Source organism: Ptychodera flava, chromosome 6, assembly GCF_041260155.1.
Source record: "Ptychodera flava strain L36383 chromosome 6, AS_Pfla_20210202, whole genome shotgun sequence".
Lineage (NCBI taxonomy): Eukaryota > Metazoa > Hemichordata > Enteropneusta > Ptychoderidae > Ptychodera > Ptychodera flava.
The window spans coordinates 4,311,668-4,336,335 of record NC_091933.1 but is presented as its reverse complement, the minus strand read 5'-3'; the positions used below and the strand labels follow the sequence as shown (position 1 = coordinate 4,336,335).

Genomic DNA, 24,668 nt, shown 5'->3' with positions numbered 1-24,668 from the left:
CCACAAGAAATGAAGATCATAAGTACACTTGCTGTATAAGAGTCCACTGTTTACCTACAGCCAGAAACTTGAATTCAACAGCAACTGGGAAGATAACACTTATTACCAGATAGCAGATAGGATTTTCAATGAGATACAAGCCAGATAGAAGCGGGTTTTTTGTGTTATTTTGCAATTATGCTACAATATAGATCATTCCTATTTTGCAAGTCTTGTTCTAGTATTTCTCATCTCAACTCAAGCCTCTTTCCCATTTGTTTATGGGTCTTGTAAAATCGCAGAAGGTACAAGTGGGTTTCCCCATAGCTACAGGATTCAAAGAGTTGAGTTTTTATACAGTACTTTACACAGTAAACTACACTACACAGTGACCAAATAAAATAAGAAGCTTGGCAGAAATATCTCTCTGAATTGATTTAAAGCGAGGTCAATCCTAGCATTTTTTATAATCCTTGTATAATTATCATAACTAATGATATGAATGTTCTTGTTCTCAGAGATTGTGCGGAATCATAAAATCACTTTCAGCATCCATGATTTCTTTTGTTTAAAATTTTGCAGATCAGCTGAAAAAAAAAGGTCTTCTGTAACCTGTCATCACATTTTACGCCTTGTTTTCATCTAACTGACTAAAAACACATGACAGTTCATGACTGTGGTAGTAATTACTTTTCAGGCAGGGTGGAACAGATCCAAGATGGCACAGAAATTTAACTGGAAAAGTCGACAGTGAAAATCTCTGCCCCTCCTACTTTAATGATCAAAAAAGAAAAGGAAATTTCAAGACTGGAAATGTATCACACACTGCTGTATTCAGGAAGTTTCTACTTTCATGCAAACTGACTGTGAAATGCTAATTTCTGAAATCATTTCAGTTGTAATTTTGACCTTTACCTTTGGTAGGAGTCAATTTCTAAAAATATTGAGCTTGTGTCAATTTGGTCGTTCTCTGATTAATGGTACACAGTCCCTTGTATTTAATCACAATTGAGTAATAGTTTTATACTGAGACCAATATCTTTATTCAAATACATTATTTTCAAGCCCAATGACCATGTCTTTGACAGTTTTCTATGTTGCTTGCTTCAACGACAGAAAGAAAACATGCAATTTTTTTTCAAAATTTTTGCAAAGTTTGCCAAGTTCATGTCTAGTTGAATGTTTTGTTCCCCCTGGAAGAGAATTGATTGCATTGTTCTCAGTGAAATGTGAATGCAAATGTGGACCCAGCACAAGTGATATATCAATGTGCAAAGAACTGAAAATTTCTTAATGTAACCACAGCACGTATACACTGCAGGACCCTGACTTGTGCCGATATTTTTTTGTATTCTTACATCTGTTTTAGTTTATCTACTTATTTATTCAGGTGCCAAACAAAACACAAAGACTACACTAAAATGTCCCGGTAGAAAACACCACCAACATACAGGACTTGCCTTGCCTTAGTTAAATGACTCTACAATCAGAAATTAACAGCATCTTGAAGTAATATGTATGCTGGTGTAAATCAATTCAACACAAAATGTACAGCTTTCTCCTACAATACATTGCACTAAAAATGTAGAAAAAAAAAGTGGAGTGGAAATGGTACAGGTACGTAAACTTGATATTGACACTTTGTGACACAGGCCTAATGTCTACATCTATGAGAATTACACGTTTTGCTAGGCAGTTACAGCAGTCAGGCTGTAAAGAGTAATATACAATGTGCACAATGCCTTCTCTGTTTAAATCACATAATTATTTCATCAGAAAATGGTACAAGTAATGTAGGGGGCTCTCTCATGCAATAGGCTTTATTTCAAAGGGACTTTCAAAATCTGGTCGTATTTATCATTTCTTTTTTGCACTTTGCTACAATTGGATACCTTCTATCCTTAGACGGTTTCTAGATCCTTCTGGACTCGAGAGAAGTCAAATGGCTCTCCTGTCATGCGTGTGAAGACTTCAAGAATATTGGTACAAGTCGTCTCAAAGTGGGTGGTTGCATCGTAGGATGATGTGATAAAGACCTGTCAATAGTGGAGATAACATTGTCCATCAGACTTCATTCAAAATTAACTTAGTTTTGAAAAACAGACAATGCATATTGCGACTGCCTCCTCATTGTAAGAGGAGTTTATAGCTCACAACCTATCAATTTGAACACTTTAAGTGTGTTAGAAGAAACAACAGCGGCTAGTTATTCAAATTATACATAAACCTAAACAAATTACAACATGTCAGTAGCCAATGTCATCCAGTCCATACTTTTTCCAACTCTCTTACTCCGTTCATCGCATAACCTGGAAATAGAACTTGAACATCCTTGCTCCCTACACACATGCAAACACACAGGCTAAGATGTCATTATGCTAAAATTCCACACACATTTCAGCGACAGGGGGAAGCTATTCTGAGAAAGGCCCACTGACAACTAAAGAAGTGTCATACCTTTGATTTACTGCCATCATCAGTTGGTTCATAGATATCACTGACGTCAATAAATTTCTGTGTTATGGGTCCTAGGAGATCCAAACCCGGCTTCAGTTCAGATTCGGGATCTGAAGTCTCCACGGTTGTCGATACAAATGCAAGGAAAAAGTCTTTAGCACACACTTGGTGAGCTTGGGAAACAGCAGCTACATAGATATCTGGAAAAGATCAAAGGTTTACATTTTAGAGTTGAAAACTTGCCCAAGAGTCTTGTTTATGATAACTGATTTGGAGTCACATTATTTAATACCAAAGCTGTTACACTAAAGTTGAAAATGAAAGGTATGAAGTTTATATAAATAAGTTTGAACACTCAATTTAGTCAGTGGTTTTTGTTAAGGCCAGTACCCGGTCAATGTTACCGGGGTTACCCTTTGTATATCAATGCAATATGATAAGAGAAAGCAGAAATGTTACCGGGGTTCCCAAATCATTTACCAATGTTACTGAACCTTACAAAAACACTGTTAGTGGATAAATGTTTTCCTACATCTAGTTGAGGTAAGTTCTGAATGAAATTGTTATGCACTACAATTATTAACTCCAGATTGATGAAGAGAAACAATCAATGAAAGGAAATATGGGATGGATATACAGTACAGTCCACGCAGAACCTGTCATTGTGCTGGCATTGTGCTCGCAAAATGCCAGCACTCTTAGCGCATTATGCCAGCACAATTGGGTGTGAAGTGCCAGCATTTACGAGCACTGTGCGAGCACTTTACGAGCACTGTGCCCGCACTGAACAAAATGTGCCCACAATGCGGGTATCGAACTCAAAAAATGTGCGCGCAGAGTAGTTGTCGGTGACAACATTGCTACACTTGCCTAACTGAAATAGCGGCGGCTGGGAGTAACTGAATAATCTTGAGTCCTAAAACCAGCTCCAAACTCTCTTTGTCTGCCTAAGGCGACTCTAAAATCCATAAAGAAATCTTAGTCGTAGACAGGTCACAGTAAGATATTATCACATACGACAGTATGCGTAGAGCTCCGAAGAAATCTACCTCAAACTCTGCTGGACCTCGACACTAGACCTCTCACGGATCGTGGTCTAAGGTTGGAACACGGACGTGTAGACCGTGGTTGGACGTGCTTTGTGAAAAATTGCAACAAGTGAACATTATTGTGGCCATTTACAATAAATAAAGTTCATGATACGTATTAGTAATATCACAGGCACAGACCACATTGTTATGCAATATGCCAGGGGAATTTTCTGAATGAATTTGTCCGTCATTTGCCGTAGAGTAGACATCGTACATGAACTAAAGCATGATGGCGAAACCTGATACATAGAAGCACCAGATTGTAAACCATTTTATATTAGGGAGGGTGAAGAATAACAAGTTTTGAATTGTTGCCCGGTCAATTTGTTGTATTTGAAACAACGCATCCTTTTTACACAGGTACGGAAACGAGAGCGCCCAGGAAATAACAACTAGCATCGGAATAAAATTTGTTTTTGAAATCAACAGCTTGTATTTTTGTCCTGAACTTTTTACGATTACACGAACGACTTTGCTCTGGATCCGACTGTCTATAGTAGACACTGCAGTTAGCAATATCGAGTCACTATCATACTGAAGTAAAGTCAGCGGTGATGTCGTAGGAAAATGCAAGTGTTTTCATTGGCTTACTGATTTTTCGTGCTAATTCTGCCGTGTTTGTCGCCAAAAAAAAAAATCGAACTGAAGTTTCGAAGGTAGCCGAATCGGCGAACCATTTTGCTGAGATGCCAAGTCCGAGTTTTGTAGAGGGACCGTGGTCCATGGATGTCACGTACAAAAATACATCCGCGGTCTGTCCGGTGCGTGTCCCTTTTCAAAAATATCTGAGCCATCACGCATGCACTGTGTTGAAAGAGGGTCAGTAGTACACTCTACGACTAAACCGGACACTGAGATGCCAGAATGTGAAACGAGAAACCCAGTTCCAAAATGACCTATAAGTCGCGAAAGTATCCAGACTGCAAACTGCATGCCCTGTCCGATTGGGCATTTCCAAGCAAATATGGCTACCGCTAAGTTCGAATCTGCCTCTGTAGTCATCGTGTAAAATACAATTCTAGGCTTCTTCGGGGAATTAAAGCAGGCGGCTTTATCCGACCGGGAAATATGACGACAGAAGTTCTAAACATTTATACAGGTCCTGTATTGTATTACGATGTACCGTCCCTCCAGTTTGTAGAAAGTTAAAAGCATAACATTTTTTAAAAGTTATATCGATGCGATACATACTATTAAATCTGAGACTCTTTCTGTCAGTTTTGGGCTGCTGGTCTTTACAGCAACTTGCGTCTATCGGCTTTAAAAACGTTCAAAATTTTCGGGGTAGACTTGAGTCAATGTGTCTCCTGCGTGAACGTCCTTCGACAAGAACTGCGACCTTTGTTTCATGACGAGTCAAACATACATTGAAATGTAAATGTACCAAACTTTACAAATTGAAGTGACTTGACTGAACTAATTTCGTGGTCAACATGTACCGGTATTTGACGTTCAGAAGTGACAGATAAAAAACGTGAATAATTCCATTTTGTCGAATTGAAAGCCCTCTGTGGGACCGTGGTCCGACAAAGTCCCATGGGAGCATAATGCTTCGAGGAATTCGCCTGCTATTCTTGGAAACTGCTGGTTTCCATAGCGACCATGCAACGTATACGCCATTGACTGTTGACCGATGCAGTCTTGTTCAATAAAACATTTTACATGCCGAACTTTCACTTTGAACCAAAGATTCGAATCATAAAAAGTGATGGAAATAGCAAAAAATACCTCAAAAGTTGTCATTGTCGGTGGAAAAACGCACCATACATTTTCCCATACATATCAAGGCTATGTACTGTCAACGTTATTCAATTCTGCAAACTCAAAGACGACGAACATGTTCTTCAATAAATCGCATAACCCGTGGAGATGTGTCATAAACAATACATTTCCAGTAGTTCTCCGAATGGTGTAAATTGGTGTCATACATGCATCTCCGCGTTAGCGCCCCGACCAAAACTTTTTATTGCAGTTTTAATCAGGTGTAATATTCAGACAATCGCCGGTTCAGATTTTTTAATTTTTAGGGGGTGGAAATAAAAACATTATCTTTGAATCCTTGTGTGAGTCTCATTTATTCCAAACTTTTACTCATAATCCCTTCTTCAAATTTGGTGGCCGCTTAAAAGGCCAACTTGTTATGTGGCACATTAACGTTATTTTCTTTTAGTTTTTGAATAGTCAAATGCATTGTCGACATTTAAAACTGCGTCAAACAACGATTTAATCGCAAGTATTTTTAAATCGTACTGACTGTAACAGGAACCTCGAAAGTTAGAGAATTTTTTGGTGCTGATTTATCCGTGGATCAAGACTGATACCAGCATGCATTATCAAAAAACATCCAGTACGTTAGTGTTTCTACAAGTAGTGATACGTCTGCTTTACTTCAACACTAAAATGTCGCGTTCTTTGACACGATGATGCGAGAAGCGACATCGTTCTTTCGTTACGACTACCCATTGCACAAGTTATAACTGAAGTTGGCAGTGGGGAAAATGCCGCCAATGGTAAGAGTACCCATGTTTCAGCGTGGAGTTCATTTAAACAATAACCCGGTTGCAGATTCGAAACGTTAAGTTCGTGGATTTATGATTTCTTCAAAAAATTACGGAATTATTTTTGTAAAAAATTATATTTATTCCTTTAAAAGTGTTTCCGAACTTGATAGTATACACCAGCAATGTGATCGCAATTATTTAAACAATCATGCCGACGCGAATCTTACTGTAAATTGTTGCATACTTCGATGACCTTTGTGACCCATCCCCTGATCATGCTGAATAGTGCGTAGACGCTATTGAATAGGCCGAGGACAATGTCTGCTCTGGGTGGCCATGCAACCCACGTCAAGTCTTCAAGGTCATCTGGACGACAGTGTAGCAAAATTTGACGTGTTTCCCGGGCAACCCTTCCCGTTTCGGCCCCAAGCTTTTGTTCACAATGTAACCAGGAAAGTTCGTTCTTCTGGTACCTAAATCACGGTCCCTCCACAATGTATACTTATTCGATGTGGAGGGAATGTCGTCGCCCGCCCGAACGACTGTCTGTCACAAAATAAAACGACACTGAAGACCTGTGGTGACGTAATAGACTTCACTGTGATATACTAATAACGTTCAGAGTCGGAGTACGATTTAGAACACTGCACCGCGCGTATTTTACAGAGTTTGATTTGATCAACGTAAAACACGACATGAAAAAGACATATTTTTCTGCAGCAAATAGTTTGGGGCGGGAAACATTTGAAATTCGGTTCGTAAGGTGTCGACTCGAACGGAAAATACAATCAGAAACTGGCACAGTGTTTTAGTTTTCGTCACTAAAGTTTGGGTTGGAAAAGTTTTTGAATATCGGACTTTTTTGGCATGGTATTGTCTGACATTATCACAAAAAAGACGTGATATTTTTTCAAGATTTTTGGCTCCGATTTCATTCGGAGTGCATGGGAACAATTTGAATATTGGACCTTATCGGGTATTAGCTCATACCGGTATGTAAAATATAAGCAGAAGCCGTATTTTTTCGGTAGTTTTTTTCAGATGGTCGTAATGACCCGGGAAACAAATTTTAATGTTGGACTTTATCGTGAAGCACCGGTGGCGATGAAAAATTACGCGGTGTCACCGTAGTTTGTATGATTGCGTTGGCAGTGTGATGATCATGACTTTCTCTACATCGACTACCATGTTGTCCATTTAATATTTTTCGTACGGAATATCCGAGGAACGTATCAAAACTTCATGGAAATTTTCCTATCGCAACTTAGATAATGGTTCGACCAACGTGTACTGTCGCGCAACCTTTCACCCTTTGTAAACATCGGCATGATCGGCAAGAAAACAAGTCGAGCGCTGTCGCCCAAAACGAATATTTTGTTTTCATGTCTGTGGAAAAAATTCAAGTTATTACTTACGAAGATGGTCAGTTTACTCCACTCACATTATTCATTTTATTTGTGCCACTAATAGTGATAGTTGGCTAGAAAAAATGCTGATAGAGACGTTCGGCTTGTGAAATCATTGAAATTTACGAGGACAGGTTTACGAAGCAGAACCTCAATCGCGATTTGTGTGCTTCTCAGTTCAATCGTTCCGTACATCGAAAGGAAAAACCAAACCATATAAGAGTGTGCGTCTTGTAGAATTTTGGTCTTTCCAGGCGTCACACAAAACAACCTCACCTGCATGTACCGGTACATACCGGTAATATCATTGTGATAGAGGGACCGTGATTACTGTATATCGAGAAAGTATGACGCGCTACAGGGGAGTAAGCAATGAAACGTTATTTCTGAATTCCTTGCATTTAATTGCATGGCATAATAAACATGATAATGTGAACCGAAAATGAGTGTCATGATTACGATTAGGCATGAAAAGAGGAAGAAAGCCGTGAAACTGTCACAGAAGTTCAGCATTTTAGTTCTAAATCGTCTTTTTTGACAATTGAAAAAAAGAATATGAGCTCGTATAGACTAGAGTGATTAAAGTTCACAGGCATTCACTTCTGCCATGATAAATCGTCTTCCTGTTATAAAGTACACATTTTGAAAAATAGAAAACACATCGAGAATTTTTATTGTTGTGTTGACTTGTCTTCTACGATGCGTTACGGTTATGGCAACAACTTACATGTACCTATCGTCACCATCACAGCCTCAGTCAGTTTCTTCAACACCACGTCTCACGACCAGTGATGTCATCTTTATTTGAGAAATTCGATAATTTTCGATCGGACTCGAACTTCACAGCGCACCAAGTCAGAGTAACAATTTCACAGGAACAGATCATGCATTGTACGTAAAGAGTTTTCACTTTACCCCCGGCCTAAAATCTTTCTAGTATTAGTAAATGACACTAAACGTCGCAACTCCCACCCAATCAGCAATGGGTCAAAGTTCGGCTGAGCCGATGACAAAACCCAGCACTACAGTAGCCACTTGTACGTCCACTTGTTGCAATTTTTGTCCACAAGAATGAATCTCTCACAACTTACAACTTACATTCACATGCAACAGCGTTCAACTCAGCCATACATTCAAGGTCAAGGTGTGAATGTGCCTCACATTGCAACAATGCCCGCACAGTGACGATGCGCGAATCGTGCCGGCACAGTGCCGCACAGTGCACTTTATCTGCCCGCATACTGCTGGCAATGATGCTCGTTTCGTGCGCGCACAATGCACTTTTTATGCGGGCATTGTTCCCGCACCAGTGACGGGTTCTGCGTGGACTGTACTGTATAAACCAAGCTTCACTTAATAATAGTATGAGAAAGTTGTTCAGATTTTTTGTATAGCTGCATTTAGTGTATTTTAGAAAAATGATTCTGCTTCTTGTTGCAGTTTGTCTTATTCCTGCTCCGATTAATACCGATAATATCCCTATTAAACAGAATGCACTTCACAAGTTGTCATGAATAAAATTCAACAAATAGGTATCTTCATGCAACTTTGTCATAGTATTCTGTGTCTGGTTCATCATAAGATGATGGTATTTCCATGTGCAGAGAACTTAGAACAGACACAAACTCGCAAATATCAGACACACAGCAACCAATATCATACAAACCTCCTTTGCAAGGTTGTGGTGTACTAACTTTCAATGATTCTTCTATCAATTTTTTCTCTGTTCAATAAATCACCACACTTATGCAAGCTTTCCCGTTCCTTTTAAATTTTCATCCCTATTCCCAAATGCATGACTCCATGCCATGCAACTAGGAACAACAAAGGGTTGTGCTACATCTGACTAATTTCTATGGTTCATAGGAGTAGAGAGTTTCTTTAGTGAGCTACATGTACGACTTACCAGACTTTCTGCCCACTTGGCTTTGTGGAATGATAATTTGACATGAAGCACCATCCTTGGTGTTGGGAATTGGGTGCTTCAATATGCAGATAGCACGCACCACCTGACCAACTTTCTTGACTTTGTCAGGTACATATGTTGGGTCACATACAACTGCTTTGCATTTGGCTGTCTCCCCTTCAGATTTCACTCCACATACTTCACCATTTTCATCATACACTATTTCTTCAATAGGTTTGTCCAACATGTAAGTACCACCATAAATGGCTGACAGTCTGATAGAGGTAAATAATATCATGAATTAAATGATAAGTTGATTGACATTTGGATGGATGATATTATCTTTATTTGAAATAGCATGCAACTGTTTTAAGAGGTACAACAGTCAATCTCTTGAAAACACCATTACAATAAATATATCACACTGTGACATGTACCATCCATGGTCTGGTAAAATAACTTGGGAACCCTGGTTACTGGAGTGCCTTCTAGACATCCGTAAAATTGACTTCAAGATTTATTTCAAGATATTTCCAGATTGAGTCTTTCAGTTTATTTGGGAGTTTCACAAAATTTCCGGGAGTAAGCTCTGTACTAATACATGTAAGGTGTGAAGTTTGATTGCATAAAACAGGACTCTGCTGTTAGTGGTATTTACTGACTTGCCACCATGAAATAAAACCACTGACACACCAACAATGCATATCTTCTGAGCCTCACATCACTAAAAGGATCCATGGAGTTTATTTTGACTTACTTCAACCACTTGCTTAATTTATGTAACCATTTACAGATACATTTTCACTGTACAACATCAGTTTTACAAAACATAATCACCCGTGGTTATCCAATGGCCAATCATTAAGCCCAGTGGATGCACACATAGATTTGCTATGCACAAATGGTGGTGTGCCTGGGGTGATTACATAGCATTGTCCTATCGGCATCCATAGACAAGATTGAGATGGGATGTACTGAAATCAGTACCTACATGTAAGGCTGGTCATAGCTAAGCAAGGACACTGCTGTATATGGTGCAGTCTTAATTTTGACAAACAGGGTGCTGATTGTAAGCTATAAAGTGACATCCTTAAAAGCAGAGGTGGTTTTGCTTTCAAACGGGATTTTGCTTGCATAAACTTGGCTTAATGTAGGGTTGTGGATGTTTGGAAAGGAGGACTGCATACAGCAATGGTAGAACCTACAGAAGCAAAGAACTTGTATGGCCTAATTTGGTTTTTTTTAATTATGATATATCAAAATTTTCATGATATATCAAAATTTTCCATGAATAATTTGCTTTGAAAGCTTTATGTCTTGTTTCAGAATCAAACTGCTTGTAATTTTAGTGCATGTCAATCATATCATACATACACATTCATGTGTGATGCAAACAGTTTATAGCTGTAGCTATCTAAATCAGACGTTAAATCGTATGTGGATAGAAAAACAGTGGTGGCCTATTCCTGCCTGAAAAAACATTGCATGACTGCCAATGAAAGAAGTTACCCATCTATTGTTACAGGGTCATATGTATTGCAAATGACTCACCTTGCAAAACCCTGTGGCAATTCTCCTAAGCCATACAATGGGTAAAGATATGGTGATTTGCCGTACCGAGCAAGGGAGTCACTGTACAGTTTAATCCTTCTGATGGTCTCCAGACAAGGCATTTTTGCATATCTAGAAGCAAGCAGAAATTACATTAATATCTTTATGTTAGTCCACAGACAAATTGCATTCAAAAGTCACTTGTTCAGCTTCAGGGGGATAGGTTGGCAACACATTATGCAGAGATGCCTTGTTATGGAAGTCTGAAGACGTTCAAAACTACAATGTATGTATGGGACAGAACAATTTAACATCGACAGTATTCAACAAGAATTTACAGATGAAGCAAATGGAAGAACAGTTTATTATCACGGTGAAATAAAAAAGCCTTACTCATCATCTCTATGTAGAGCTAAAGCATGGCCTGTAAATGCAGCAGTGTTAGCATCTACTCCAAACTTATCATAAACGTCCTGCATTGTAGATTTCTGTGGATCTATACCAGCCCATGTCTTGGGGTTGTCTTCTTCAAAATCATTGATGAACATCAGTAGCTTACGAAATCGACGCTTTTCAAATATTCCCATCAGTCCTGAAAGACAAAAGATGACACAAAAATAGTAAAATTGTAAGAGTTTAAAGGGATCAATTTAGAGAAACCAACAATTTCCAATCATATGAACTGCTCCACAAGAACTTACTTTTGTTGTTAGCAGAGACATGAAATCACTTTTTGAAAATGAGAATCCATTATTTACATAGTTACTTAACTTCTGTGACATCACACACATCACTACCATGTCAGTATACTGCTTGTGAGCTTTAAACACTATTGAATCTTGTTTTTTAATGAACGACGCTGAGGCAGAAGAGAGAGGACCTGAATTGATCACTATAAGAAAAGAATAGTTGAATTCCACAACCCAGTCGAATGAGGTGAAATGTCTCGCACAAGTTGGGGTATTTCTGTCTTGCATGAACCAAAGGCGATTGTCAGACAGAAATTGCTCAACGAGTTAGAGACCCATTTGTGTGTGACATTATATTTCTCACATCCTTTCAATACTGGGCAAATTGCAGTTATTGCATTTTATTGTAGAAAACACTGATGTCATCAGTGACTTTCAATCCCCTTCCAAAAATAAAGTCCTCATTCATTCACATTAAATGTTGTGCCAAACATGTTTATGTTTATATGTTGTCTTCTCTCTGCCGTACCTCTAACTTTATTGCACAATTACTGTATTGCGACGTATTAATAGTAAAAAATAATCACATAAAATCAAGCTTGGGTCTCTTGTCAAATATTTGTGATCGATAGAGAGTACACAAAACCCCATCCACTTTGAAGTGTGTCATCTGCCTTCCGGATTGTTCTGAATCTACAGAACACCACGTCTCATTCATCAAACTTGCATGCAAGCATGCATTAGGCATGGGGAAGCAAATGACAAATGAGTATTGGTCAGACAAAAATACACTCACTCAACCAATGACACAGTAAGAATAAATCAATCCAACTTGGCATATATGCACAAAACACTGATGCAGAGGCCATGTGCTGAGCTCATATTACCAACTTGTAAAGTCGATGTAGCCTGTAAACAGACATTCCAAGGGCACCAGCAATGGAAAATGGACAGATTAAAGACTTCACATTTACCTGTAGTCATTGCTTCCTTTTCATCACTGGGTACCTTGTGAATCTTACCGCCTGATTTAAAAACATAACTACCCTCTACAGATTTGAATTCCAAATACCTAGTTACACCACTATGAATCAGCAATTTCACAAGTTGACCTGCGGACAGAAAGTGCAATGGCAGTGTTACAATATGGTTTTGAACAGGTATAGAGATAACACAACAGTATCAGGAAGTGAAAACACACGAGGTTATGATTACTTATGATGACTGTACTTGCGTCACCTGCAGCAGCATGTGTTATAACATAATATGATATGCCACTATACTATTGCGAGTTCTCTTTAAGTTGAAAAACTTTAAGATATGTGTGCAAGTTCGGAGTTGACTCATAGAAATTTCAAGATATTAAAAATCTGACCAAACATGGAGTTCAGAAATCTTCAATGCTGGAGGGCACACTGGCAACATGGTAGGGCAAAAGCAACTTACCATTTGCCATTAGAAATTTAGGAATAAGATCTACATTCCAGTCACGTCCACGGCCCAAACCTTCTGCCATTGCTCCTTTTAAGCCAAACTTTTCATACAACTGAAAATGGGAATGGGTAAATGATAATGGATGATTTTCTCATAGTGTACCATACAGGGTATATACATGTTATCCAGTGTTTTATCATTCAATTTGTGTACTTAAAATGTAAGTCAAAACTTGAATAAATGAATGCCATTACATCACACATCACTTCAAGCACCAGATGATGACATAACCTTTTGTAAAAATGTTGTGAAGGTGCAATTTACTTATTCTCTTCAAGCAAGAAAATGACTACACAGCACAAACTGCTGTTCTGTGGTATACTTGTCACTTGGTCACTGAACATTGTTATCAGATTTGTAGGCCTGTTGTTGATAATCCGATTTCAAAATCAGCAGCATCCACCAATATCACTCTGACATGATTGATACATACATGATATGTACAACAGAACCATGCACAGCATGTATGTGGATAACTTACATCTTCAAGGGGAGTAAGTGAAGCACTCTCTCCGCCATAGTACTTATTTTTATCCATATGTAGCACTCTGCGACCACTTACGGACAGAATTCCACTGAGGACACATTCCTATGAGAAAAGAAGAGGAAAGCACAAAATCAGAAAATGACAGCTCTATCCAACTCACTACGCTGTCTGACATGCAACTGGCAAGAAGAGTTCTTGATGGGATAGAGAATAATGTCATATGATTGGAATTAACATTGGAATTGGGCCAGCACCAGGAAATTTTTGATAATTCATAAACTGAAAAGATATCACAACTCATGAGAAAAGCACTTCCATTAATACCTAATCAAGTATTCTCATGATACAGTGTCACACTGCAGATGTGATATGTCTAAATGCATTAAAAATTCAGTTTTGCCCGCTTGATAGAATATCAGTACTTGACTTGCCCCTGCCCAGTCAATAAAAACTGGTCTTGAACCAAAACCTATTTTCACTGACTTTGCATGCGTAAGATACAAGAGCATAACTTACTGGTGCCAAGATTGGCAGTCTATGCAATGCCAAACAGTTCACCAAGACATGGTGTTTGTCATGTCTCAATTGTACTGAATCTCATTAACTTGGCAGGATGATATACCTAGAATGCCAGCTTCTTTGCAGTGAGCAACCTGAAAATTGCTGTCATTTTGAGTGAGTGATTTGGCACTGCTTGGCAGTGTTAGCGCTAGGGCTTGCAGTATAAGGGCTAGGACAGAAATCACTTTTTGGCTTGTCTGAGTGGTAGTTTAAATGGTGAACAGCGGACAAAGCGACACAGGGGATTGAAGCTGTGGTATCAGACTTCATCTGCATACATGTAGATGTAGGAAAGTACACATGTAACAACTTGTAGTACATGAATTACTAAGGTATACAGATTTTTGGTTTATTTCCTCACTGCTGAGTCAACTATTTCATAGGAAGATTCAGTGGTATACATACATGTATGATGACATTACAGAACAATAACTCATTCAAATAAAATTTGAAACTTGGCATTTTATACAAAGACAGGTGATAATTTCAATTACTGGAGGCGTGTCCCTTCACACAAGTATTCCAGGTGTAATATAGTAAATTTCAGTCTTGTTTAACATGCTAAATGTTGAGTAATGAATAGATGATATGCAAACAGGCTTTGTAAGAAGATATTAACATAATAATCAAAATCTACCATGACCAGAAAAATACCATTTTTTGAGATTTTTGTATTTTATATTTTATTGTTAACTTGACACAGAAGAAGCCTGAACAACACTGTCTAGCCCTTTTCCTGCCAGACAGTATCACTTCCCCATCAGCTAAGTCAGTAAAAAGCGGTATTGAGCCAAAACATGACGTATTTTCACCCACTTGGCTTGATCTGTTACAGCATCTTTAGTCCAAAAAAATCAAGTTTACAGTATTTATGATTTTCAACAGCTTTCAAATGTACAGTATTATGTTAAAATACACCATATGGAATATGTTGTGTTTCATTAATTTTAACCATCTTGACCTGATGGTGAAATATGGACTTGGCAGGAAAAGGGATAAACAAGCATCAATCTATTGCCTTCTTCCTCCATGCCTCTAACAAAGTACAGTGTTAGGCAACAGGAAATTGGTTTATAAGAAAAGCTTTTTTTATGCTTATACCATTTTAGATAAGTTCACTGCATAATTCTGTAAAGCCTTTGATAAGATAACTTAAGTGAAGCATTATAAATTTATGAAATATTAGTTGTACAGGTTATACTTTTGTGGTAAATTGCATATCCCTCATGTATTCTACATTCTCAATATACGACATTTACTTGTTCAGAATTGAAACAAAATGAACGAAATTGAGACTAATTGCTAGTAATAGCTGCAATCTCTACAAACTGTACTCTGATGCTTCCCCAAAAAAACAGCACGAAATGTAATCTACAAAATGAAAATGTTCAAGCTTGATGTATAAACCTTGAACAACAGGAGATACAGTATTTTGCATTATTTTTTCAGCCATTTGTTCAGAAGCAGAAGTAAAATCTCTGAAATTTATGAAAATCCGATAGGTTGCCCTAATCAGTCTGTCGTCCGAATCATTGCTTTAGTACTGCCACTGGGTAAATTCATCTCAACAAATTACTGTGAAAAATGAGAATGCTGGAGTCAATATTGGAATATGGCTTTTACAGACAAGTATGTAACATACAGTATGCACTGAAAGCACAACATACACGGAAAATGATGCATTCATATCAATAGAACTCGCAAAGTACATGTTTGATTTTGTTTCATTGGGAATGAAGCTCTGTGACTGCCTCGCCACGTCTAATTCGCATAATTAAACATATCCTCTTACCTTACAGTTCATGCAATTTTTTCTGATAACAAAGGGAATTATGAGTGGAATAATACTTCTACAGTTCAGCTCTAATGTAAAATGTACCGTTTGTTTGAGTGACAATTATTGGTTATTTCATTTCAAATATCCATGCACATGTACTGTACAACAGGAAACAATTAATCAACTATATGTAACAAACCAACTGACAAGATGTGATAAATGCCTCGTAAAGATATACATTTCTGGCTTTATTGCATTTAGTAGAACGTTTAATGTAAAATTTCTATTCATAGACCTAGACTTTAAGAGTGCACACAAGATTTTAAAAGGCTGATGATGAAGAGCAGCACAAACATGTATAAACCTTTCAAAATATATTATAAAATCTTCTAAGATTACAATACATTGTTCAAACATGAAAGAATATGTAGGGAATGACCCCTGCTGCAGGCAGGTATACATGAGATTTGGGTATAATTTGCGACATACAGCATGTGCCGATAACTAAGTGCTATATGGAGCAAATTGTGCTAAAATCGAGTAATGTAACAATGAACTAATCAAGCCTATCGGGTAGCCTAACCATTGATTGCATTACATAGCAGAACATGCTTGTCAATTGTATAGAAAAATTAAAAATATTTTGTGTAATCGTTTCATAGTTCAGCTTCTTGTTCATGCACATTTTGGTGCCAAATCTTGGTTGAATCAATACGCTTTTTTTTTTCTGACAAAGACTTCTTTAAAAATAAATATACACTGTAAAGTTCTCTTGAAGTTAAGCTAAACTGTTAAGGTGGGTGGAGTGGGAGCAGTGAATTTGTGATTCTGCCACAATGTGATCAATTCTGAATTAAATTATCCCCACCAACTAACCAACAAACCAAGTATTTAGCATTTGGACCAGAACTTGATGAGGAGAAGACATAAGTTACCAAACAAACCACATATTCAAGTTTGACTTTATTGAAAGCAGAGTTTTGGTTACTGCCGCTGTTGTGTATGCAAGGCAGGTCTCAGAACATTTATAATTTAATTTCACCACGATTTGAACAAATCTGACTGAAGTCACCCTAAGTAAACTGCATATCAAATTTCAAAGCAATCGGACAAGCGTTTCAGAGAAGATTTTTTACCAAAAACTCAAAAAAAAATGCCCCAAAAATACAAATATGCAAATTTCACCACGATTTCAACAAACTTAAGTGAGGTCACCCCAAGTGAACTGCATATAAAATTTCAAAGTAATTGGACTTGCGGTTTCAGAGGAGAAGGCAATTGTTGACGGACGACGGACGGCGACGGACGACGACGGAAAATCAACCTATTTGATAAGCTCCGCGTCGCTGACAGCGGAGCTACAAAATGGCCACTCTCTATTGTCTCTCATTGACATGACATGAATTTTTGATGAAACTCGATGTTTACACTATTCTTGCATGCTCAACTGGGGGGCAACAAGTTTATATTGTGGTAACTGTGTTGTGGCTATCTCCGTATTCAATAGAATAATGATCACTAATATTCACTTTTTATTCATTAACAGCACATGCACTGAAAAGTGAGATTTGAATCCTCTCCCTTCCTCTCACAGACCAATGATGGAAAATATGTCCCATTAACAATCTGTACAATGAAGACACTTGGTGAGCAGGTTGACATGCCCTGATCCTCAATTTAAACCCCTACTGGTAATGTGACAAGAGCAGAGAATGTAGAGACCCCCTGGTGCCAACATGTGCTAAGGGTACTAACCTATCCCTGAATTCAATGAAAGTTGGCTGACCTTACCATGCCCCTTGACCTTACAGAAGACTAAAAATTGTGGTCAACATCTGAAATACAGAATAATGAATTATGCAGAAGTGCACCAAGGATTATATTCTTCTCCATATTGCAATACATAAGTACTGTTCACTGACACAATGTAACCTTTGGCATATCATAATTACAGTAATATGACCAAGAGGAAGTGACTGACTGGGTCAGTTGTGACTCTGTACAGTCAGTGTATGTTGAGAAAGTTGCCACATCTAGTGTCAGCAACCAAAACTGTCTATGATTATCAAAAAAAATTTCTTCCCTTATTTCAACCTACACATTTTCCATGAAAACTTTGATGTTGTTTGGAATAACATTACAGCATGACAACAGAACTTAACAGGCCTGTGTCACAGACATACATGTATGGAATGCATAGCAATATAATATCACAAATTATAAATGTATGTATTTGGATAAGGGCTGAAGAATGAAACAATGATAATTATGTCAAATATGGAGTCGTCATAAACTGTCATTGTAGAAGAACACTAAAAACTCAATTCTTCAAGAGAACTTTCATAGCATGATGAATGAGACACTGCTGGTATCTTCAAATTGTAACCTTGAGTCTGGGAAAAGTGAAGAACAGATTCATAAAGCTAGAGCTTAAATGGAAAACTGTCCTATAACAGGGGAATTCCTGCAAAATTATTATGTGACAAAACAGTATACTCTGGTATAAACAGCTTCATACAAATCAACTTTTCAAAACCCTACATGTCCCTAATCAAATACAACTTTATCCAACATTTTACTTCATCTAAAATGCCATTATTAGGGATTTTACATGAAATTGATAGCAGCGTGTTCATTTTTAGCCGGATGCCGGCCAAATTGACCGGCTACTTTCGTATTTTGGCCGGCTACTTTACAGCACTGTTTCGCTCTCTGGCCCGGAATTCTGGTTTTGATAACAATAATTAGATTTTTTTGGTGGTCTTGCAAGCCGCAGATAATATTTCAGAAGTGCCGATGTGGCTATATGTAGTTTGGCAATTTACGCGGTGAACTTGTTGCTATCACTGTAGTACCGCGATCAGCGAATGTGTTTTACTATACACTGGGCATCGCTCTCGAGGTCAACCTCGCTCGCCCGATCACAGCCCGAATTATTCCGACGTTGACATCGGGTATAGCCGAAAATTGGACTATTATGCCCGCGAATAGCCGACCATTTCCGAATGAAGCCGACTTTTGTTTCGCTCAAACGCGGAAGAGAAAGTCGACGCTTGAGAGCTTTGGTTTTCTGCGTAAGAGTAGGGCCTAGTCTGATGGGTTTGGTAGGTTTTTGATCAAATCTAAAACGACCACAAGTTACTGAGTCTCTGTTCATACTTTCGAAACGCCACGTCAATCTATCCATGGTCGATCACGATGTCAATATTCAACTCAAGTCGATCGACATCGCGCTTTGTGGAGGGGCTGTGGTTGTGTGCATCGCGGAAGAGAAAGTCGACGCTTGAAACTTTGATTTTGTGACTTTGTCTGTTGGTTATGGGAGGTTTAGGTCAAATCTAAATAAACAAAAATTACTTGGTCTCACTTTTCGTACTTTTGAAACGCTACGTCGATCACAGTGTCAGATTTCAGGTCGACCGATATTGCATTGTGTGTACTACGTTACAATTGACTACCAGTGTAGTACAGGCTGGCGTTCAGTGTCGTTATAGTTTGAGGTTTTATCAAACATGAACACTGAAATTTAGCTCTCTTTTTCAATTATATTCAACATCAGCAAAAAAATCAATAATCAGCTCGCGGATTCATTTTATTGTGAAATTAGTACAGTGAATTAAAATCACTGAAAATTGTGTTCCTATAATTCATTGAATTGAATAAACTCTTTGATTTTACTGTATCTTCAATCAAGTTTATTTAAATCAGTAAAACACTTTGTACAGCCAGGCTGGTCAGGATTCTAGCGGATCGTTACCTGGGTTGTGAAAACCCTAGGCCCCATTCTATGATGTATTTCAAAATGTTTGTTCAAGTCATGAGCTAAACATAATTCTACACAACAGTCTGGTGAAATTTTGCTATTATCCTTGTCAACTGAATGTAGTTGACAGGCCCAAGTGATATCAAATTAATTTTTCTGACTTTTTTAAAACTTTATCCCTTGAAAACATGTTGTAATTGGCAATGATAATGATTATTCTGTATGCTGAAACGGTCTTTAATTAATACTGTACAAGAATGCATAAAATTACTCCAAAATGTCTTCAAAATTTAAAAATTTCTTGCCCACCCCCTTCCCTGAAATCCTCCCCCTTTGTGTATGTTGAAATAGCCTTTTATACACTGTATAAGAATGCATGAAATTGCTCAGAAATGTCTTCAAATTTAAAAATAATCCTTAACACTCTCATGCTGAAATGGTTTTTCATACAGTACAATAATGCATAAAATTATTCCAAAATGTCTTCAAATTTTAAAAATTTCTTGCTTTCAGGGAGGGGACCCCCTCCTTGAAACCCTCCCTCCTGTGTGTATGTTGGAATAGCCTTCACACTGTATAAGAATGCTTGAAATTGCTTAGAACTATCTCCCCCCCCCCCCCCCCCCCCGCCCAGGGAACCTGGTTGCACACATTAGCTAACCGCCTACTTTTCTGAATTTTCCGCCTACTTCAAAAATTTTTGAGAACCCTGTGATAGACAGCTACAATAATAATAAATTATATATCAAAAGAAAGCTCTCTTCAAGACCAATTGATTGCATTTTGTTTGATGAAAATCGGTTCAGTACATGCAGAGATATGTCCTGTTGAATTGATAAAAAACTTCTTCCCATTTAGAAATTATGCCATGGTAGACACCTGTAGTTATCATAACCACCAGGTGACCCCATTTTGAACATTGTTTGAGAAAACTAGAATTGCAATTTCTTGTGCTTTTTGCAATAACTCAAGCATTTCTTATTGAAAATTGATGAAATTTTTTGTGGATATTGCTGACGAAATGTTCAATGGTTTTTAATTTTTATAAATGAAAAAGGTTATTTAGAATGCTGTTTACAAGGTAAACAAATAAACAATACCTGTAAAAAATCAAATGATACCTGTGACATTGATCGCTGTATGCAAATGTGAACATCAACAGAAATATGATAATCATATTCCATCATATTTACTTTGCATATATGAAAACAGTTATTTAGACTTATATTTACAAGGTAAACAAATAAACAACAATACCTGTAAACAATCAAATGATACCTGTGACATTTTAGAACTTGATTTGAATTTAACAAAAAATTCTTTTAGATTTTTTTTAATTTGAACTTCGAAATTTTTTTAAAATTTTTTGTGTGATTACAACTGTTATTAAATGATTATGAAATATGTCTGATTAATGTAGATTTTAAGTTAAAACAATTACAAGAACTTTTCCAAAAGTCAAAAAAACTTCGTTCTCAACCCTTTGTCAATGCCGTAAACAGCAACACGCATTTATAGAATGAACAACTGCATTTAACTGGATGTAAAGTTAAGCTGCCCCCGAAATAACATAGACCCTCGAACATGTCGAAGTCAGCGGTCCGAAATACAAACCAGTATAAATACAACTTTTCCAAAGTCAGGGACACCATCAATGAGGAAAGAACAAATTAATGATCTATGGCCTTGTTCTTCAGAGAAAACCAAAATAGTCCCCTTCTCGGAACTAAAGATCGAAACTAAAATTTCAGTATAGTATCGGCAAAGTGTGGTACACGTGCGTATGCCTACAGTTGTACACTGCAGTGCAGTCACGGTGCTGGCTTGACAACTTCTCAGTGTCTATCGAAAAATATCACTCGGAAGTCAAACTACTTCGAACAAGATAACGTTTGAAAGGGTAAAGTATATTTCTCTAGATCCTTGCGTTAGATAAGAAATCAGACAAATCAAGCTGCAAAATCATGAACGTTGGAACTCAGCTTAGACCTCCTGACACAGAACATGCGGCGAATTGCGCCGATTACTTGTATGTGATTCCTGGGAGTGCCCGGATGTAAAGTTCGGGTGAAACCATACTCGCTAAAAAGGGCCTTAAGCATCATTTTTCGCATCGTCAGACTCGTAATTATTGCAGAATTACAATTAATATTTATCATAAAATTAATTTTGGGGCCGAACGTTTAAGGAAATCAAGATTTTCTTTCAAAAAAACACAAACGAAACACAAAGTTTGATCACAGATTGAGTTTTTCTCGGCCGATTTTAACGTTCGCCCCCTCAATATGGAGCCCATGATCTCTACTTTCGTACCAACCCTAAAAATTAGTGATGCGATCAGAATAAGTCATGCGGAGAGCCTATCAAAGAGGTATATATTCGATCTCCTTCGCGGGACATTTGAGGTCACGGCACAACGCTCATAATGGACGCCAAAATCGCCGGTACGCGTGAGTTTGTAGTCGTGCTGTTTTGCCATTTATCGTAGTACAAAAGTGAAAATTTCCCAAAATGAAGTTAAAATATTAATCTTCAACACAACAGTTTCATTTTCTCTGATTATTTGGTCTATTTAAGAATTAACACGAAAGTTCGGACTAGACCTGCACCGAACGCGTACGTTCAACACAAATGTCACGTGACCTAAAATCCCTACCATTATACAACTTGTTGCAGGTTCTGGTTTAAACATCACTAAAAATCAATATAAATGTGCACTATGTTCAATTGAAAACCTCAGATTTGCCAGAGTAAGGATTAAGTATCTTTCACATAAACATGTTTTATTTCAAAGGCTGCCTATAAAGTGTACTTACTGCAAGACATGGAGGTCATACATGAGTACACTTGTAATAACTCAATTTTGGTTTTCTGAACAGGTTTCAACAAAAGTTGCATGACATCATTGGGATTAATGGCACGAAATTTACAGCTCTACGATCTAAAAGTAGATCTTAGCCATATGATCAGCTGGAACATAAATGAAACGATTTGGTATGAAGTGGTAAATGAAGCAATTTTGAATAATAAGGCCCTGGGACAGAGTGATTTTGGACGAAGTGACATGGAACAAAGTGGTTTTGGATGATGCCCTTCGTAAAATGTGCTGGCATGAAGTAGTTTTGGGAAAAAATAGTGTGGGATGAAGAATCATTAAACAAAGAAATTCCAAGTAAAGTGACCATGAACCCGGCCCATGTAGTCCCCTTGTTCCCGAATTACATGTATGTCTGACTGTCCCTTCACTTTGAATACTTGTATGTGATTAACCACTTTCAGAGTATACTTTTTTAAAAAACAGATGAAATCTACAAGTCATCTGTTTGTTGAAAGAGGTAGGCAACTGCTAAACAATAGTATTCAAACAACGCATCCTTTTGATATGATCCCACTGTGCAGATGACCTATGACTTTGGTGTGAAATCTCGGTGTATGACTTGAACATGTACATGTATATGCAATTTGGTAACAACGGTCAATCAGCATTTGTAAATCATGAAACTTCCTATCCATGGGGATCAGATACATAACAAGGTCAATCAAAGAGAAATATGACGAAACCATTCATTCATTCATTCATTCTGAACACGTACATACTGTAACACAGAGTTGTGGTGTGGATGTGTGTTACGAACAACCACTGAGTGCGGTTGAGATTATTACAGATTGATGTGACTTAAAGAACAATGCATTATGTGGGTTGGATTCCACGATCCAAAACTAAACCACATCTGTTCAATATGTGATATTGAAGGTAATGTCTGGTGTCAAAACCAATCAGACAATTCACTGCAATGGTTGCATAGTAATTACCAATAAAGGGTGACCTCGCACCCCACGAATAAAACAGACGAATGGAAATTCACAGCTTCCATCTAATTATATTGAAGAAATTTTTTCCTAGAATATAAACTGGCAGATTCAATTGTTGGTTCAAGATTGTTATCGAGGTGTTACCTAGTACCTGTGCTCTTTAACATTTATTTTAATGTGGTGATGATGTCATCATGCATTTATGAACATGTGAAGGGAAGAAAACTTGTGAACGGTACAGCATTTACATCACACGATTTAGGGTTCCAGTTTTACTTATTCTAAAATAAACAATTAACGATATATCAGCACGTTTACTTTAAGAAAGTAAAGAAAGTTCTAGAGATCGCCGACTGAGGCTAGGCCACTGCACTGTACACATGCCTCAGAATGACAGGACAGAATACATCGAGAATGGGCGTGCTGTCACGAAAGCGTGATAGTCAAAATATACCACAAACCTTGAGGCCAGTGCCCAATACGATAACATCATATTCTTCATCCATTGCTTCTAAGAATCACGATTGCCCCAGTTTAACAGATGTGAAGAAAATAAAATACAGGTCCAATAACATACAGATCTGAACCCAGCAAAATCCAAAATGGCCGTCTATCGACGAATCACTTTAAAGGATTCACAAATATTAGTGCGCAACCTAATTACGGGTTTGTGAGAATCATCAAGTGCCTAAAAAAGCTTTATTGGAAGTCTATTATCAATTCATATTATTACATAAGATTAAACGACTCGGATTTTAATTTTCCCAAGATAAAAAATACTGTGGTAATTCTAAATACTGTTGCTTAAGAAGTAATTTAGACGGCGGAAGTAGAAAAAGGGATCACTACTTTCACCTCGTCCAAAATGTAGCAGTGCACAGTCGATTTTCAATCATTTTCTCAAATGGTCAGGGTTTTGATGAAGTTAGAACCCTATTTTTTCATATTGTTCAGTAGGACTTCAAAATTCTGAGATAAAATTTATAGACTTAATGTTCCATTTGTAAAGAAATATTCTTCTCATGTATGAATTGAATGCTATATATCAAAATAAGCAATGCAAGGCACTTTATTCAAGCAGTACGCAAGAATTATATCGAGCATTTGTTTTTGTTTCCTGTTCAAGAACAAAGGAAAAAAGCTTTAACGTTCGGCAAGGTGCAACAATATAATATATCTTGCAACATTGTTAT

At 37.6% G+C, this 24,668-nt stretch overlaps 1 protein-coding gene across 1 annotated transcript; it reads right to left on the bottom strand.

Moving 5' to 3' along the window:
• Window positions 1–147: 147 nt before the first annotated feature.
• LOC139134643 (rab GDP dissociation inhibitor alpha-like) lies at window positions 148–24,112 on the bottom strand. The gene is made up of 9 exons (XM_070701596.1): window positions 23,937–24,112; window positions 13,556–13,663; window positions 13,027–13,126; window positions 12,555–12,692; window positions 11,285–11,483; window positions 10,892–11,023; window positions 9,341–9,615; window positions 2,437–2,636; window positions 148–2,015 (listed from the first exon to the last, which is right to left on the bottom strand). The coding sequence occupies exons 1-9, from the start codon at window positions 23,979–23,981 to the stop codon at window positions 1,881–1,883; spliced, it is 1,332 nt and encodes a 443-aa protein (XP_070557697.1). The 5' UTR covers window positions 23,982–24,112; the 3' UTR covers window positions 148–1,880.
• Between the last annotated feature and the right edge of the window lie 556 nt (window positions 24,113–24,668).